Source organism: Orbicella faveolata, unplaced genomic scaffold (assembly GCF_042242905.1).
Source record: "Orbicella faveolata isolate gen_17 unplaced genomic scaffold, um_ofav_v1 contig_14, whole genome shotgun sequence".
NCBI lineage: Eukaryota > Metazoa > Cnidaria > Anthozoa > Scleractinia > Merulinidae > Orbicella > Orbicella faveolata.
Window position 1 is genome coordinate 14,228,975 of NW_028301541.1, and position 15,449 is coordinate 14,244,423.

Sequence of the window (15,449 nt, forward strand, 5' to 3'; positions counted from 1 at the left end):
AGGGGAGAGCAGAACTTATAATAACAAGGTTGTAAATGTTTGTTTACTTTTGTTAGAAAACATGACATTGTTAGCATCATCAATTCATGGACATTAATCTTTCTTCAGATAGATTTTATTGAAAGAACAGGGCAAAACAAAAAGCCTGAAGGTTCATCTATTGGTTTGTGTCGTGCGCTAGAAGATTTGAAAGATTACTTGCCCAGTGGCTAGCAGCATAATTAAACAAATAAAAATTATACTGCACTTGGCATTGAGTTCTCAATCATCATAAAATCACAACTCCACAGTGGTTGGTTTGAGAAGATAAACATAAATTAATTGTGACTATGTTTCTTAGCAACCATGCACTGAATAAACAAGTTCCAATTTTGACTTTTTTATTCATTTATTTTTTTTTCCTTCTAAGTTTAAATTTTTATTTACACTAATTTCCTATCTTCCATCCATAGATTTGTCTCTTGTAATGACTGACTCATCAAACTTTATCATCAGAGTTGTTCCCTTGTGCCAATGTGCTGTAACTTTAGCAGGCTACAACAACAGCAACAACAACAACAACAACAACAAAAAAGAAAGAAAGAAAGAAATTGTTAGCATAACCCAATGGCTAGTGAGTTTAATAAATTTATGAGTTAGAGGTTTCAAGTAGGAATTTCCAGTTAGAGTTAGAATTTCAAGTTAACGTCCACCTCTTTATTTTCTAAAGTTCCTTTGTAAGTTTGATATCTAAATCTGAATGAGTGATATGCTTACCTAGATTTACATATAAAAGCTAACCCTAATCAAATTAACAGAACTGCTAATAAGGCTAATTTGCACTCAATTTTAACTCCCAAAATGGACTGACCTGTGGCTAACTGACAGTCAAGCTCACACTCAAGCTGATTTATTAGTGTAACTGAATTTTTGATAAAAATCCTGTGAAATGTTTCTTATTGTTGAACTTACAAAGTTACATCCATGTAGTACAGCTTCAACTATGCCAGCAATAAAAGAGGCACAATTCAGACTTCCTGTAATGAAATCAAGAAATTAAAAACATGCAATAAAGACAGGGTGCAAACACCAAAATCTTAAAAAAGTCCAAAATCCAAAATCCAAAATCCAAAAATTCCAAAATCTTAAACAAGCCATAAACAAAACTCACTACTGCTGATCAGAATGAAGTCATTTTTAACTGATTGCCTACAACCATCTACATGTATAGGTTCATACTACCAACAATGAATCTAAATTATTTTCAGTGTAGTATTTTCTTGTAGGGTGTTAGATAAACAAAATAATATTCTGACTTCTGTTCTGCACCAGTTTCCCAAACGGTTGTGGGATGAAATTAAAGAAAATGTGGAAAAGGGAGAATGGAGTGCCTTTCCTCTCCCAGCCAGTTCTTGTTTGTCCCTTCTGATAGGAAACAGCCTTTTGGGTTGATTTTCTTCATTCCACATTACTTCACAGTTGACTTTCCACTTTCCAGATTCTAATATCAATACTGTCTGGCACAACAACATTGCATTTGCAATTGTACCCTTAATATCTCCTTTGCCACAAATTACCACAGTGACTGCAATTACAGTAATCTAATCTGGGGGTTAAGGGTTTGAGTCTCACCAAGGTCAAAGAACTTTTCTCTACCTTGTTTGACCCCATTTCCTTTCTAGGAAATACTTGGGCTGATTTCAAGCCCTCCAAATTTAGGTCCAAAAACATCCAAACAGATGCTGGACAGTCTCAATAATTATGTGAGCTGTCCTATGACATCAAAGGAAAATCACTGCAATTTAGTATATTCGGCAAAATTAAACTCATAAAAAAGAAAAGTACAACTTTCCTATTTACATTTACCTTTATCTTTTGGAACTGAGATGAACTTATTCACCAGAGGTTCTTTTTCGATAATGTAATCTACAAGCAGTGTTAAGGTCTAGAAAACATTTCTCTTTGAGTCAAGTAACAAGGAAATAAGGAACACTGTAAGATAGTGGTTTAACACTGATTATTTTTTTGATGTTTTGTTCAAGACGTTTTGGCTGGTGCTCGAGTCTTCATCAGTTGAAAAACTAACGTTAGTACACGTGATTCTAACTAATGTTAGTTTTTCAACTGATGAAGGCTCAAGCACCAGCCAAAATGTCTTGAACAAAACATCAAAAAAATAGTCACTGTCAAAGCACTATCTTACAATGTTAGCTCCTGACTACCACTACTCTATTTTTAAAATGAGGAACACAATGGGCCTAATGCTTGACTTGCTCCTTCTTTGTTGTGGTTTGAAAACACACCAAAGAAGGAGCAAGACCTTAATGTTATGATAGTAACCTTCCTATTTGGCAATTGAAAGAGCTTTTCAGTCTTTGATATCAAAAGTGAAGGAAAAGTCAAGCTTGATTTTGAACTCATTTTGTTTTAGAGGTTGAAACATTCAGAACGTCACATTTCCTTCTACAGTCCAGCCATGTGGTTATTTGGAGCTTGTCCTCTAACGTGTTTCTTTTCTTAGGGACTAAAGAAGGTTTCTATGTATCTTCTATCCTGCACACGTACCTCTTCCAATCCCACCTCCATTCAAAACAAAAAACAAAAACCAAAACAACTAGCTCTGATAAAGAGTGGTAATTTTTTGTTTGCCCCAAGGTTAATTATAATAGCTATACATGTAAAAATATAAAATTACTGTAACTTGGAACCAAAAAGACCAGACTGATCTTTGCGCCATAGAGCTAATTAATTATTGAAAGGATACATGTTTTGTCGTCATCATTAGCTTGTTCCAGCTTATCAGCTTCCTTGCCAAATAATGACTACAAGAAAACAGAACAAGATAAAACACAAGATCAGACAGGTAACCTGAGAAAACTGACCCCCAGTCCGTGGACCCCCACTACGGACTGGGTCTGCGGACTACCTATGGACCGGTCCACAGACTACCCCTACAGACCCCCTACACAGACCACCCCCCAAAGCCTAAAAGCTGTTTTCAGCGTAAGGAGATGCCAATGGCAAAAAGAAGAAAAATTGTTACCTTCCATTCGTGGCTCAATCTGGCCATGGAAGATGTGTTTTTAGGTCGTTCAAGCTTGTTTGTATCTATAATTTGCGCTGAGGAAATTATGAAGCCTGGAATGAGTTCACAAATCCACGTGAGAATGGGCTGAACAAAATGGTGGAGGGGAAAGAGCACAAATTTCAAGGCTTCCCAGAGGCTTCTCACAGGCTTCCTAGAGGCTTTCATGATCTTTCATATACAGTATGGCCACAGCAAAGAAAATGGCAATGTGTGATGATGATGACTTGCGCCCGAGCCTGAACCCAAGAATGTTACATTTGCAAAATGTAACGTTCGAAATTTCGTGGACACAATCTATTAAACAACCCATAAGTGAAATATTTATTCCTTATTTTTATTTTATTTTGGTGGGTGGTCCGTAGGGGTAGTCTGTGGACCGGTCCATAGGTAGTCTGCAGAGCCAGTCCGTAGTGGGGGTCCGCATTCTGGAGGTCAGTGTTTCTGGGTTACCCAGATCAGACTCTGTGTTGGTTTCTCTGATGAATAAATAGTGTTCATGAGACAAAAGGTTCTAATTCATCTGATCAAGATTGATGCAGCACCAGACTAAATTTAGGGCTCTTACTTGGTGTAGAAGATATAGTTGACATTACAGTAACACGACAGAGAACAAAAGAATGATAAAAACAATACATTTGTGAGGCGGTATTCTATTGTGACGTGTCCTGTGTCTTCTTCACCAAGAAGGAGCCACATTCAGCAACTACTGTGCTCCCTACATACCACTCTAATGATTTCCATAGTACACTTAGAGTTTAAGTCAGTTTAATATCTAAGCCTTTTGTCTTGTGCTGTGAAACAGCAAGACTCAGAATCATTTATTTGTAAAAAAGAATAACTTTTGACTGTAGTAATTTCAAGTGCATGATAATTCAAGTGTTACCTTCCATAAAGCTGACTTGATAAAAAGGAGTATGTTTAGTACTCTCACTTCTCGTTTCATTCCTTTCTCTCTTAGCACCAAGACATCGAGCATTCTTGAACCGACCTGCTGGCCAAGTTCTGACAACCTGGTTAAGTTGACAATCATTCAATTAAATAATGGATTTGTAAACAGTTTGATAAAATAGAATGTCATGGGTGTCGCCAAACTCGTTTATGAGCTATTAACAGCTAAAGCTAAAATTAAGGGTGTTTTTAACAGGTTATACTGTTGCTATGGTAACCTATTATGCCCAAAGATCACCATTATTGGTTCCCCGATAGCTGGGCATTTACGTGATACCAATATTGTAGTATCATTTGATAAACGGAGGTAGTATTGATCTGTCAAAGTATAGCTGTTGGAAAAGTGCTGGAAACTGTTGTCAGCCTCCTCAACTTAAATTTAACCTAAACCGCAGGTTTATGGATTAAAAGGGTCATAAGGAACACAATTTTATTTAAGAAACACTTGAGTATCAAAATGAATACTTACTTGGTTTGAAGTTCTGGTACAGTGTGCACTCTGTTCTGACAATACTGTACCATCTCGGAAAATAACAAACCGAAAGTACTCACATTGATCTACAACAAAAAATAATCTTATATCATTGACATCGCAGATTGATTAAACAGATTAGAAATGTTACTCTAAACGGCTGATTACTTCGTTCCTTCCTTTACTGAGCGGTTTTTCGAGGATATTTGACGATCGACTTCTTCTCACGGACTCCATCTTGTTTTAGGCCAGGCTACTGAGCAGGAAGGCCTGGTAGCTCATGTAACAAAATGGCGGCTGGTGGCGCACGGAGAACAGTTGTAGATAGATATTTTACGCGTATCTTTAGGACAGGTTCGACTTGAATGCGATTTAGCAGTTTATTTTTCAGTTTCCTTCTTCTGTTCTTTACACAGCATGAATTTTATCATCATATTTTGGAATTGCAATCTTCTTGCCTTCTTTTCAGACATCAAGGGCAAACTTTGCGAAGACCAGTGTGTTTTACAGCATTCAAACAAGTAAGTGTAAGTTTTACAAGCATCTTTAACTGAGAATAATTATGCAAAAGGTGAAAAAGTCCATGGCTGGGCAATATTCCCCACGGTTTTTTTTTTTCGTCTTACTCTTTGAAACATATGGTAACTTCGTCAATAATGTGTTTTTCTTGTTAAGCATTGTTTAGTGGATCATGTGTACTAAAGGCATCCACGGTCGAGTGTCGATGGATACCCTTAATCGATTCTCGATCAACAATTGATTGATATCTCGATAATATTCAATAATCGGCCAACACTTGGTTGACACTTGATCAAAAATTGTCTCAATCGCCACTCTATTGACATCGGATCGACAGATCGACAACCTAGTGCTGACCGATTCATATCTATTGATCAACTCGTGATGGCATGTCTGTAAGATTAGCTGACTGTCAACTGACTGTCAACCAAGATGTCGATCATGTCTTGATAGAGTATCAACCGAGGTGTCAAGGGAGTGTCAATTGAGCATCAGTCGAGTGTTGATAGAAGGTATTGATCGTGGGTATTGATTGACACTCAGCCATGGTTGCCTTTAGCACACATGATCCTGCCTAATTAATTTGATCTGTCAGTTTATAATGATAATTGAACTGAGTGGAGTGCAATTTGGTCTGAAATCATATGCGTGATTTCAAAATCGAACAAGCGCGCAGCTCGAGTCCAATTTGAAATCACAGGTATAATTTCAGACCAAAACTGCACAACACAAAGTTCAATTGCCACTTTATTAGATCCATTTTGAAATCGCACAATTTTATCACCTTAATTTTATATTTTGGTGTATTGTTCCATTAGCCAGTTTGTTGAAAATAGTGGAACCGGAAACGTCTTTACGTCTCAATTAGTATGCAAAATGATGTCATGTGATGAAAACTCATTCAAGCATAACAAAGAAACAAGCAGTTCTGAAGACAGAACGAAAACAGTCTACTTCATCCATAAAAGTTCAATTCTCGTCGCCTGAATCAATGACAGAAGGCCTTCCTTTCTTCTGTGGTTGAGGCTGAGACTTTTCATTGTCTTGAGACAAGGAATTTCAAGGTGCATCCTGTGTAATTCTGCGATGGTTTTCTTTTGAGTTGTGAAACTCCCTCGAGTGCATGATGCCCATGCAGTGGATATATATTTTTTTCTTTTAAATACTGTTCAGTACGTGGCACTCTCCATGATTTTAAGGGATTCCAGCTCATTCTCATCTCCGTTTCTTTTTGTGACCTCAGCGTAGCACGTAATCAAGACACTCAAGTTCTTGCGGTGCCACTTGATCAGTTTCAAGATATTTTCAAGATGGCGGGACTGGCACCAGCTTTGGAAGATGTTTGTTCATTCACTGTTTTGTGGAGCGGGGCATATTTTGACTATGTTTTTTCACAGAGACAGGGTTGAGTTCTTGTGTTGCTTCGTTTATTTGAAACTGCCAGAAACCATGAAACATCTACAGTCTTGAGATGGCCCTGAATTTGTTGTTGTGTGGTTTTCGTTTGTTTATGTTTTGCTGGACTCGGTATCATATGGATCTAGAGCAGATGTTGAAGAAAAAGACAAAAATATTTGTGAAAATGGACACTGAAAGTTGGAAACTTCCATTAAAGTAGGTCTTCAGCCTGAAGGAGCTCATAATCGTCAGTCAAAAACTGTAATGTTTTGGAAAAAGACCTACAATTTCAACAGTTTTTTGGCAATAGTAGTTGCAAAATTTGCCACACAATGGCTTTTTGACTTTCATTTTGCTGAAATTTTATTGGTTACTTTAAACTAACATTGGAATCTGATTAGTTGTTTTGTTTTACTGTCCCATTCTCATTGGCTGAGAAAAAGATGCAATTTAGAGCAAAAAAATAGTGCGACTTGTGAATAATTAAATTGCACCACTGAGAGTCAATCAGATTGCAAGGATAACCAGTGATTTCAAAATGGATTTAATAGAGGATTTTATCAAAGTAGTTTAATATTTTATTTTAATTTTTCCCCTATTTATTATTATCTGATGTATAGGAAGTATGTCACAGATGCATAGATGCCAACCTAAAAAAAATTGAAATCTAGCAGATTATTTTTTAAACCAATAAATTACCTTCTCAACTCTTCCCAAACTTGTTGAAGGAAGAGTTACAGTGTATGCCATATCATCCACAAAAATGTAGCATGACCAGTCCACTGAATTGAACTGCATACAACAGTTAAAAAAGATTACATTTCCTAAACATTTTTATTGTTTTCCAGGATTTGTGTTGTAACTGTTGCACCTAGTCATCCATTACTCAAATGTAAGGAGATATCAAATGTGAATTTCCAAGTGAGTACCAAGGTGAATAGACTGGATAACAAGGTGTCAGGAAAAGGAAAGAAAGGTGCACAATATCTTCTGCCAGAGTCTCTAATTTGTGAAGTCACATGCTCCAATGGTGCTAAATATTCACTCTATAGGTAGGAAACCATGCTCTTATGTCTAGGCTGCATTGCAGGCTTATTTTGGCAAGTGAGCACGTTTTGATCAAGCAAACACCATGATCTTGGATTCAAATTTGGGAAGAAGCTGGGGGAGAGAAGAAAACGCATTCTAGGGAGTAGGAGTGAGACTGAAAGAAGAGTAACAGGGGAGGGGGAGGGGAAGGAAAAATTCAGTCCGACCCTGAATATCAACCTAGTCTCTGGGGTACTTTTCCCTCCAAATGTGGGAAGTGAAAATTACTGTTATGCTAGTACATTCCATGTGTCTGACAAAATTTACGTGGCGTAATAACTATTGTTTTAAGGAGTACAAAATTATGTAGACATCAAATAATTACGTTTTTTTAAAATTTTGATGAACAGAATCAGGTAACAACAACAGCAACAACAGAAGGATGTGAATTCAGAGTGCTTTTTTATTTTGTAATATTTTAGGCTATATAATGACAATGTAATATTTGGATGCCTTCTAAATCCAAGGGATTTCTTACTGGGAGAAACAGTATTCCTGTATTCTTTTCCCCTTTGAAACTAACTGCCTTTCATTTGGCAATAAATTTGTGTTATGTTTTTATTCTTTTATAAGCTGCATTAAAGGGAAGCTTGTTGAAGTGAATGAAGAGCTAGTTTCCAGGCCACATCTCTTGTTGGAAAAGGTTTGACACTGATAGAATCACCGTTGATACAAATGATTTGATTTTTAAAATCTAATTTTTGTTTAAGATATTTTTTGTGTGTGTGTCCACTGTAACAAAATGCAACATTTATTGTAGTTTTATTTTGGTGCTAACACCTCAAGTTTGTTTTCATCTTCAGCCAGAAACTGAAGGTTATCTTGCTGTTGTTCTTCCAAAACTCACTGAAAATATCCTGGATGGACACCTAACAAAAGAGGAATATGACAAACTTCTAGAGGACAGAAAATCATCAAATGGTACAAGTGAGTTGTAAAAGGTGATTTTAGAGAGGAAAGGATGTAGAAAATTGAAGAGGTGGATACAGACCTTATGTGTTGCTTTATGGCGTGAAGAAGAAGCAAGGTGGTAACAGTGGAGGCACAAGTTGGCCTCAACATGGCTGGTAAGGATAAAGAATTACTCTTTTACGTCGGCTTTGGAGCACACTGGCTGAGACATTGTCCCACGTTCTTGATGGTACTTGTAAGAAGCAGCTTTATGTTGTTAGCAGTCTATGGTGTTGACAATTTACAGTAACACTCGGGGAACGTTCGCCCTCAGTAAATGTCATTCGTTCCCGCTTTGGTCCTCGACACGAGCTGAAATCTCAAGCTTGAAAAGCTGCTAGGAATATTACATCTACTACAAGCGGGAACTGAATAACTTGGTTATTATATCATTTTAGAAAACAGGCCTAAGAAAATACGCGCGCTAATTGGTCAAAAATGGTGTTTCTATTGAACAATTAGCTTATGAGCTTGAGATTTCTATCACGCATGGAAATCGAGAGCGAATAATCTAATTGTTTCAGTATAAATCTTCTAGTTCTTCAAAATTTTATCCAAATCCTCTTCACAGACACTTCGAAAACGGCAAGAAGCGGCCGTCATTTTGTGAACAAGGGCACACTGATACGCTACTCACTGTCTATCGCAGAATAGATAATGAGCAGCGTAGCCAATCAGAGAACAGCATTCGTGATAGAACGCGAGTAGATTTATACTAAAACTCGAGAGAAGCACAGAACTAGCACGAGCTGTTGACGTAATGATGGCGCGAGCGAACAGAATTTACATTTTGATGATCAAAGTTAACAAGTTGTTTCCCTTTTTTGGTCGCGGTGTTTTCTAAAAGAAATACAAAACATGTTCTCCGTGTTTCTATCGAGTTATAGAAACTCTCGTGAAAGTTTGGGAGAACTCGAAAAAGCTGTGTACGTTCTCCCAAACTTACACCCGTGTTTCTATAACTTGATAGAAACACGGTAATAATAAATAATAATAAACTAATATTTTAAGAGGAGGCCTCCAATCACCTAGAGGTGGTTTTCAGGAGGTTCCATTTCTTCCGGTTCCGCTTACGACTCCGTCGCTTTATGATCCAGTGAAAACTACAGATTGTCGAAGCCGGAAGCAGAAGTGGAAGAACCTAACAATCACAAGGCCCGAAATCGAGCATTGCGATTGGTTTGTTCTTCCGCTTCTGCTTCCTATTCCGACAATGTAATTTTCATTGGATCATAAGCGACAGAGTCATAAGCGGATTCCGTATTCTGCTTTCGAATCCGTTGGTTTTACTTTCACTTGATAGTATCGCTCCGCCCTTCTGATAACGACACTGACTCCTACTCTGTCGCTAGTCAAAACTAGGCTTAAAAGGCTTATTTAGTCGTAATGAAAACGACTGCAGAATGATGCACTTTTGTAACAGCTTTTGGAAAAACCTACATAGGAAGGAATTTAACACCACCATGAAGTGAGGCTCAGTTAGAGTCTTTTAACCAAGGAAAGTGGAATATTTCCTGTTTTAAAATGATTAACGCTGTTAACTGGTTTTTACATAATAAAGTTACATTTGAAAATTACTTCCTCGGTGCCCTTTTACTTTGTCTTCGATGTTTTTCGAGTCCTTGTTTCGATCGCTGAGCATTCAGCCTATCTCAGTTGTCAAGTTTGGCGCGCGCGCTGTTTAATATTGCGCGCGTGCTGCATTGCCAGTTGTACAACCAAGCTAACCAGTTTTCAGATCCGTTTGCTAACCAGTCATTGTTCGCCAGTTAATTGTTAAGGTTTTTACCTACCGTTTGCCACATTGTACGTCAATTACGGAGACAGTCAAGAAGAATGTTTTAAGTTGGTTTCCAAGTTTTGTTTACGTTCATTTTACTGTTTGTTTTGAACGCAACGTAGAGTGCCCAGGTAGTTTCTTTGTATTTTAGATAAAATTGAATTGCCAGATTAAATAGATTCTTCCTTGGTGTTTGCTTCTTTGGTCGCTTGTTCAACTAAACAGTCCTCTTCTCTCGTAAGTTTTCGCGTCCCCTAGTTTTTGTTTTTCGTGTGATTTCGGAGGTTCAAATTTTAAAAGAGATTTATTTCAAGCTGTTTTAAATGGTTCTCTTGCTGTTTTCTTGCACGTACTCGTGTTAAGTATTTCAGCTGCAAAACTAGAGGGTTGGGTAAAAAAGGCGAAACTCGTTGAACCAGTTTTATAACAGGCGCGTGATTTGTACGTTACTCGGCATTGCGCTCGAAACCTGACGTAACAAACGCCGCGGCAGTTATGACATCACTGTTTTTTTTTGTTTGTTTTTTTCTGAGCGAAAAAAAAAAAAGAAGTAAGATGGGTTTCATGAAGGCGCTAAAAACCCTTGAAATCCTTGAAAAACCGGAAGCAATATTTAATCGAAGGCTTCAGTCAAATCCTTATTATCCGTTTCAGGAGGTTGGACGAAACAGTAAGTGACCGGCCATGGTAAAGATGCTTAAAATCATTTAGGCCACAGAATGAAAGGACAAGACCCAAATGTAATTAAGGTGCTAAGCTTGGGTTTTAGCATCTCTTCTTCATTCAGTCCCTTTTGCTATAAATTTAACACAAGCGTATTGAAATTTTTCGTATTAAAAAAAAACTCTATGTAATTGCCTGTTCAAGCTTTTTGGCACAGGCCCAGTTTTTCATTGTTCTTGAACAGATTGTTAGTAAGTTACCTAATTTCGCATGCAAATAGCCGTAAAATAATCAACCGTAGAATAAATCGTACTAGTCAAAAGTTTTAGCTAAATTCAACGGTCGACAGCGTCGGTGAAAATCTTCTGAGAATTTTGGTCATCCGTCATTCTGCCACGACCAACTATAGCGTGTGATTGCTGAACTACATCTGAGTGGGGTTTTAAAAAGCGATAGCACTGATAAGAAGCGAACAAAAGTATTTTGATATAGAGACATGCGCCGAGCAGTGAAACCCTCCATTTAATCGCGACATTCTGTGTCTTTGTAAAGTTTCTGGGACTTCGTTACGCATTATTTCTTGTGTTTCCGCTGTAGAAAGCTCACCAAATCCGCTGCTTACAGCCATGTCTTTCCGACAGAACTTTCGCTTCCCGCTGAGTATTTTAAGGTTTGAGAGCCGACCGTGGGTATGGAGATTCAGTGGACCAATCAGAAAGCCAGAAATGCATTATCCAGGGATGAGAATTTGATAAAAGATGCAAATCCTGGGAATATCAGCTCCGTTTAACCGGAACCTTACATTCTTTACTTAGCCTAAGTATCCAGTCCATCTTTAGACAGAGCAAGTTATAATCGGCTAACCACAGTAGGTACCAAAAGCTGAGATTTTATGACACAAGTCAGTTTTCAAAACTACTTGTACTAAAAATCAGTCCGACACGCTAATCTGTTGATTTTAATTCTAGTTGTAATTAAATCGCAGAGTTTGTTCTAACTCTAAGTCGGCGACGATTTTACATCGGGATATTCACGGCCGTGGTTTCCATAGTTACATTGGTCACGTGGGGACTTGCGCACGAGGCTAGCGTAAGTATTCTTCAAGTGGAGCATTATATTAGTCTTACCTTGTAAATAATTTTTGGTAAACTTACAAAAACAGTTGTCAATGACTAGCGAGTCGAGAAGTCCGCATCTGGAAAGAAAAAACTAAGAACTTTCGCTCGCTCGCTACTGTTGAAAGTCTGTTAATACGGATGTTTATTACCTCATAACTTTTACGATGAAGCGAGTTTCATAAAACCCATCGGCGTAGCACGTGGACGTTCTTAATCTCTTGACACTGATTTAATTTTTCGGATTTAGATGTCTTTTAAGTTTAGGGTTTTTCCTATTCTGGTCACGTGACTGGTCATATATGGCCGTGATTTGAAACTTTTGCGGGACTCTTCAATGGAACAAACCTGTGCAAAAAAACTTATCCTTCGGAGGTCTGCTGTTTAAAACAGGACCGCTAGAAATCTTCCTTAGCAACAAATTCATGACCAGTTTGTAGTTAAGAAGGATCCCCCTTAAAGACACAAAGCGTCTGTCCGCAGTCGAGAACAAAACCTCGTACATGCGTAACTTACGATAACATCCCTTTAATAGCTTCCATGCGTTCCGTTAGTATAGTATTTTACACGAAAACGAGGTTATTATTTTTAGGTTTCCGTTAATACTTATAGGTGTCTTTCGGCTTCACTTGTTGAAGTCATTTTCACGATATATACTGCTCCTTTGTTAAACTCCACGAAGCTTTTTTTTTCTACAATACTGTTTTTAATCTTTAGACAACTTAACAGTCTATATATCAATAACTCGGCTCGTCATAGTTCCTTAGCATTGTACTGAAAGCCTCTTTAATCGTGAAGACACATCGAGAGATGACTAGAAAGAGGTGTGTATCATAAAACTACTATGCATCATGGCTGTACGACTCTGTCTGTTGAGTGGCCTGAGGAGGAATCAGGCAGCAATCTCTTGACGTACGTTCCCAGGCCATACTTATGACGAGAAATATTTAAAAATGAAGGTTTAATTTTAACTCCGTTCAAGGGCAGTCGACAGAAGCGGTTTGTATTGCAAAATCTGACCAATGACCTATCAGGGTTCTACTTTTTTACAACATTAAGTAAGGAAATGGCGGTAGTTAAAGAATGGTTGATCGCTTTCATTCAATGCGCTACCTTTTCAGCTATATTACAATTTAAAAAGTCACTTCTACTTACAGGGCATAGGTTAGCTCGCCTCTTGCACTAATATTTTCTATCCTACCCTCCCTCCCCAGCAATACATGTTTTTTCCTCTGTTTATTGGTGGCGTGTCAGCCATCATGGCGTGGGAAAACCGTGGACATCGCAGATGTGTATTGGACGGTGAACGTGAACAGTACACGTGCTCAATTGGCGAACATTCAGTGGACAGTGGGAATTTTCACAACGTTTACATCAGACTCAAGGCTCAAAAACACGGTAAGATCGAACTTATTTATTTTTTCTGTAGTTGTCATCTTCTTGCCAGGCTGATACCATGATTTAGGATTATATTTAAACTCAATTTAATTGGTACCTCCAATGGGTAACTAATAATAATAATAATAATAATAATAATAATAATAATAATAATAATAATAATAATCACTTTATTTAAGTGTCGATGTATTTAGCACTAATGTGCTAACTGGGGACACTGTACATAAAGAAACAAAAATTTCAAATATGACATAAACTATTAAGAATCCCAACTGGTGGGAGGCTGATCAGTTGGCTATTTACACAACGCGGCCGAGGAGTTGAACTCGGGGCTACCGAGAACAAATCCAGATAGCGGTAGGGCGGAAGATTTGAACCAGGGACCTCCGAGAATTTTGGAAATCGCTCCATTGTCTTTCTATCTTTGACGAGGACACCTTTAACACGGTATTTCATTACGAACGTCAACGAAATGATAAGCATCCATTCGTATCTGTTGGCCAGCTGATTGTTAGTTGAAAAAAAGAAAAATGCAAAGTGCAAAAATGTCGTTCTTTTAAATCATTCAAAACTGAACATCCAACACATCCAAGTGGTAAAACCAAGACGGGATCTTTTGAAACTCACCATGGTAATGAATTTTCTTTTATGACCCCATTTTTCAAATTCAGCAAGAGATGATGATCTTAGAGAACGGTCCCAGTGTCCTAGGATTATTTCTTGAAATTCTGTTATTAGTTTCGTAACACGTGGCACTTGCTATTCTTGACCTTGTAGCTCGGGGCAACACCCAGATTTTTCGAATACTGTCAGAGTATCCAGGAAAAAATCCTGCTCAATTAAAAAATTCGACGCTCCAAACTAAATGGGACATTACTCGAAATCCTTTGTATCTTCGCAAAATTTTGGGCACCAGTCATTCTGTTTACTTAGATTATAGTCTGTGATTGCTGCGCTACATTGTGACTCAATTTTAAGGCGTAAAAAGTACTTTAGCTTATGTGACAGCTTGGAAATGCGCCAAACCATGAAACTATCCCTTTGAGGACGTTGGTGCAAAAATTTGCCAACACTGATTTTTTTCTGAGCCTTTTACCGCTGTAAGATGATGAGTTAGCTATGTCAGCAATGTGAAAAAAATGGGGGTCACCGACTTCGCTTTGGAGATTACATGCCCGGAAGAACACCCTAAATCTGAAAGAATCGGGCTTCGTTATCGAGCAATTAAGGCCGCAGTGTCTGTAAGCCCAAATATATTGCTGAATTAGATCTTCGAAGTGAAATGCTCTCTGCCAAATATTGTTTAAATGTATCTATTACCAAAGTGAATTTAGTCAACTGCAGAGGTTCTTAAAAGAACAATTTCGCATTTAGTGACCTTAGTTTCAAGCGCCTTGCAGCTGCAAGAAGGCAGGATTCGAGGTCCCGTGGACAGAAATCTTGAAATGTCTTTTAACTTCCCACATTGATTTTTTTTGTTCATTTTTGGACAGTGTGGAGATAATTGTAAATAAAATTTGTTTCTGGAAAGAAAAGTAGGGGTCACCGAACTTCCAAGATCGTTAAATCCACGCAAAGCTATAGCAATGTCCATCTGCCCTATCATTTTCCATTTTAGTACTTTGCGCGCGCGCTCGATGCATGACGTGGCGTGTGAATTTGCGTGCGCAGTAAGCATGCGCAGAAACAATTAGCGCGAACGTCCTTAAGGGGCTATCAGGGTGTTTTTTTTGTTACTTGAGAGTCGAAAGCAATTCAATTTACGTTTGCTTTACTATTACATTTCTGCTTTTAAGAGACTGGCGTGAAAAAAAAAATCACGCCACTTTGTCATCCAGTCGGACCTGAAAGCAAAACCGGTCCCGACTCGCACGCACATGGTTTTCTTCATTCATTCCACGTTAACTGCATTTGCTTGAGTTTTGATTGGCTCACTGGATATGATTGTCCGTGTGCTTTGTGATTTGCCAGAGTGATTATCTCAGTTTCGTCATTTGACGCACATTTGAAAACCGGTCTAGTCGCATTGTAGGTTAAGGAAATAAAGAC

General features: G+C 38.1%; 2 protein-coding genes across 3 annotated transcripts; one reads left to right on the top strand and one right to left on the bottom strand.

Annotated features, from left to right (window-relative positions):
* Positions 1-369: 369 nt before the first annotated feature.
* LOC110047358 (trafficking protein particle complex subunit 5-like) lies at positions 370-4,750 on the bottom strand. Its single transcript, XM_020753101.2, has 7 exons — positions 4,656-4,750; positions 4,485-4,573; positions 3,951-4,077; positions 2,744-2,801; positions 1,846-1,905; positions 952-1,016; positions 370-534 (listed from the first exon to the last, which is right to left on the bottom strand). Exons 1-7 carry the CDS (start codon positions 4,722-4,724, stop codon positions 436-438), a joined length of 567 nt encoding a protein of 188 aa, XP_020608760.1. The 5' UTR covers positions 4,725-4,750; the 3' UTR covers positions 370-435.
* On the top strand, positions 4,669-10,414 carry LOC110047359 (protein Abitram-like). 2 transcript variants are annotated; one of them, XM_020753102.2, is made up of 5 exons: positions 4,669-4,841; positions 4,957-5,008; positions 7,253-7,456; positions 8,067-8,136; positions 8,297-10,414. In XM_020753102.2, exons 1-5 carry the CDS (start codon positions 4,778-4,780, stop codon positions 8,429-8,431), a joined length of 525 nt encoding a protein of 174 aa, XP_020608761.1. In that variant the 5' UTR covers positions 4,669-4,777; the 3' UTR covers positions 8,432-10,414. The 2 variants fall into 2 exon arrangements, with proteins under 2 accessions (XP_020608761.1, XP_089142854.1); XM_089286728.1 differs by lacking the exon at positions 4,669-4,841 and adding an exon at positions 6,250-6,620.
* Positions 10,415-15,449: the final 5,035 nt, after the last annotated feature.

Coding starts and splice junctions, on each gene's coding strand:
- LOC110047358 (XM_020753101.2), bottom strand. CDS start 4,724: ATGGAGTCCGTGAGAAGAAGTCGATCGTCAAATATCCTCGAAAAACCG. Junction 4,078..4,484: donor GTACCAGAACTTCAAACCAA/GTAAGTATTCAT, acceptor CAACTTAACCAG/GTTGTCAGAACTTGGCCAGC. Junction 2,802..3,950: donor TCAAGTCAGCTTTATGGAAG/GTAACACTTGAA, acceptor GTTTTCTTGTAG/TCATTATTTGGCAAGGAAGC.
- LOC110047359 (XM_089286728.1), top strand. CDS start 6,478: ATGGCCCTGAATTTGTTGTTGTGTGGTTTTCGTTTGTTTATGTTTTGC. Junction 6,621..7,252: donor AGTTGGAAACTTCCATTAAA/GTAGGTCTTCAG, acceptor ATTGTTTTCCAG/GATTTGTGTTGTAACTGTTG. Junction 8,137..8,296: donor CACATCTCTTGTTGGAAAAG/GTTTGACACTGA, acceptor TTTCATCTTCAG/CCAGAAACTGAAGGTTATCT.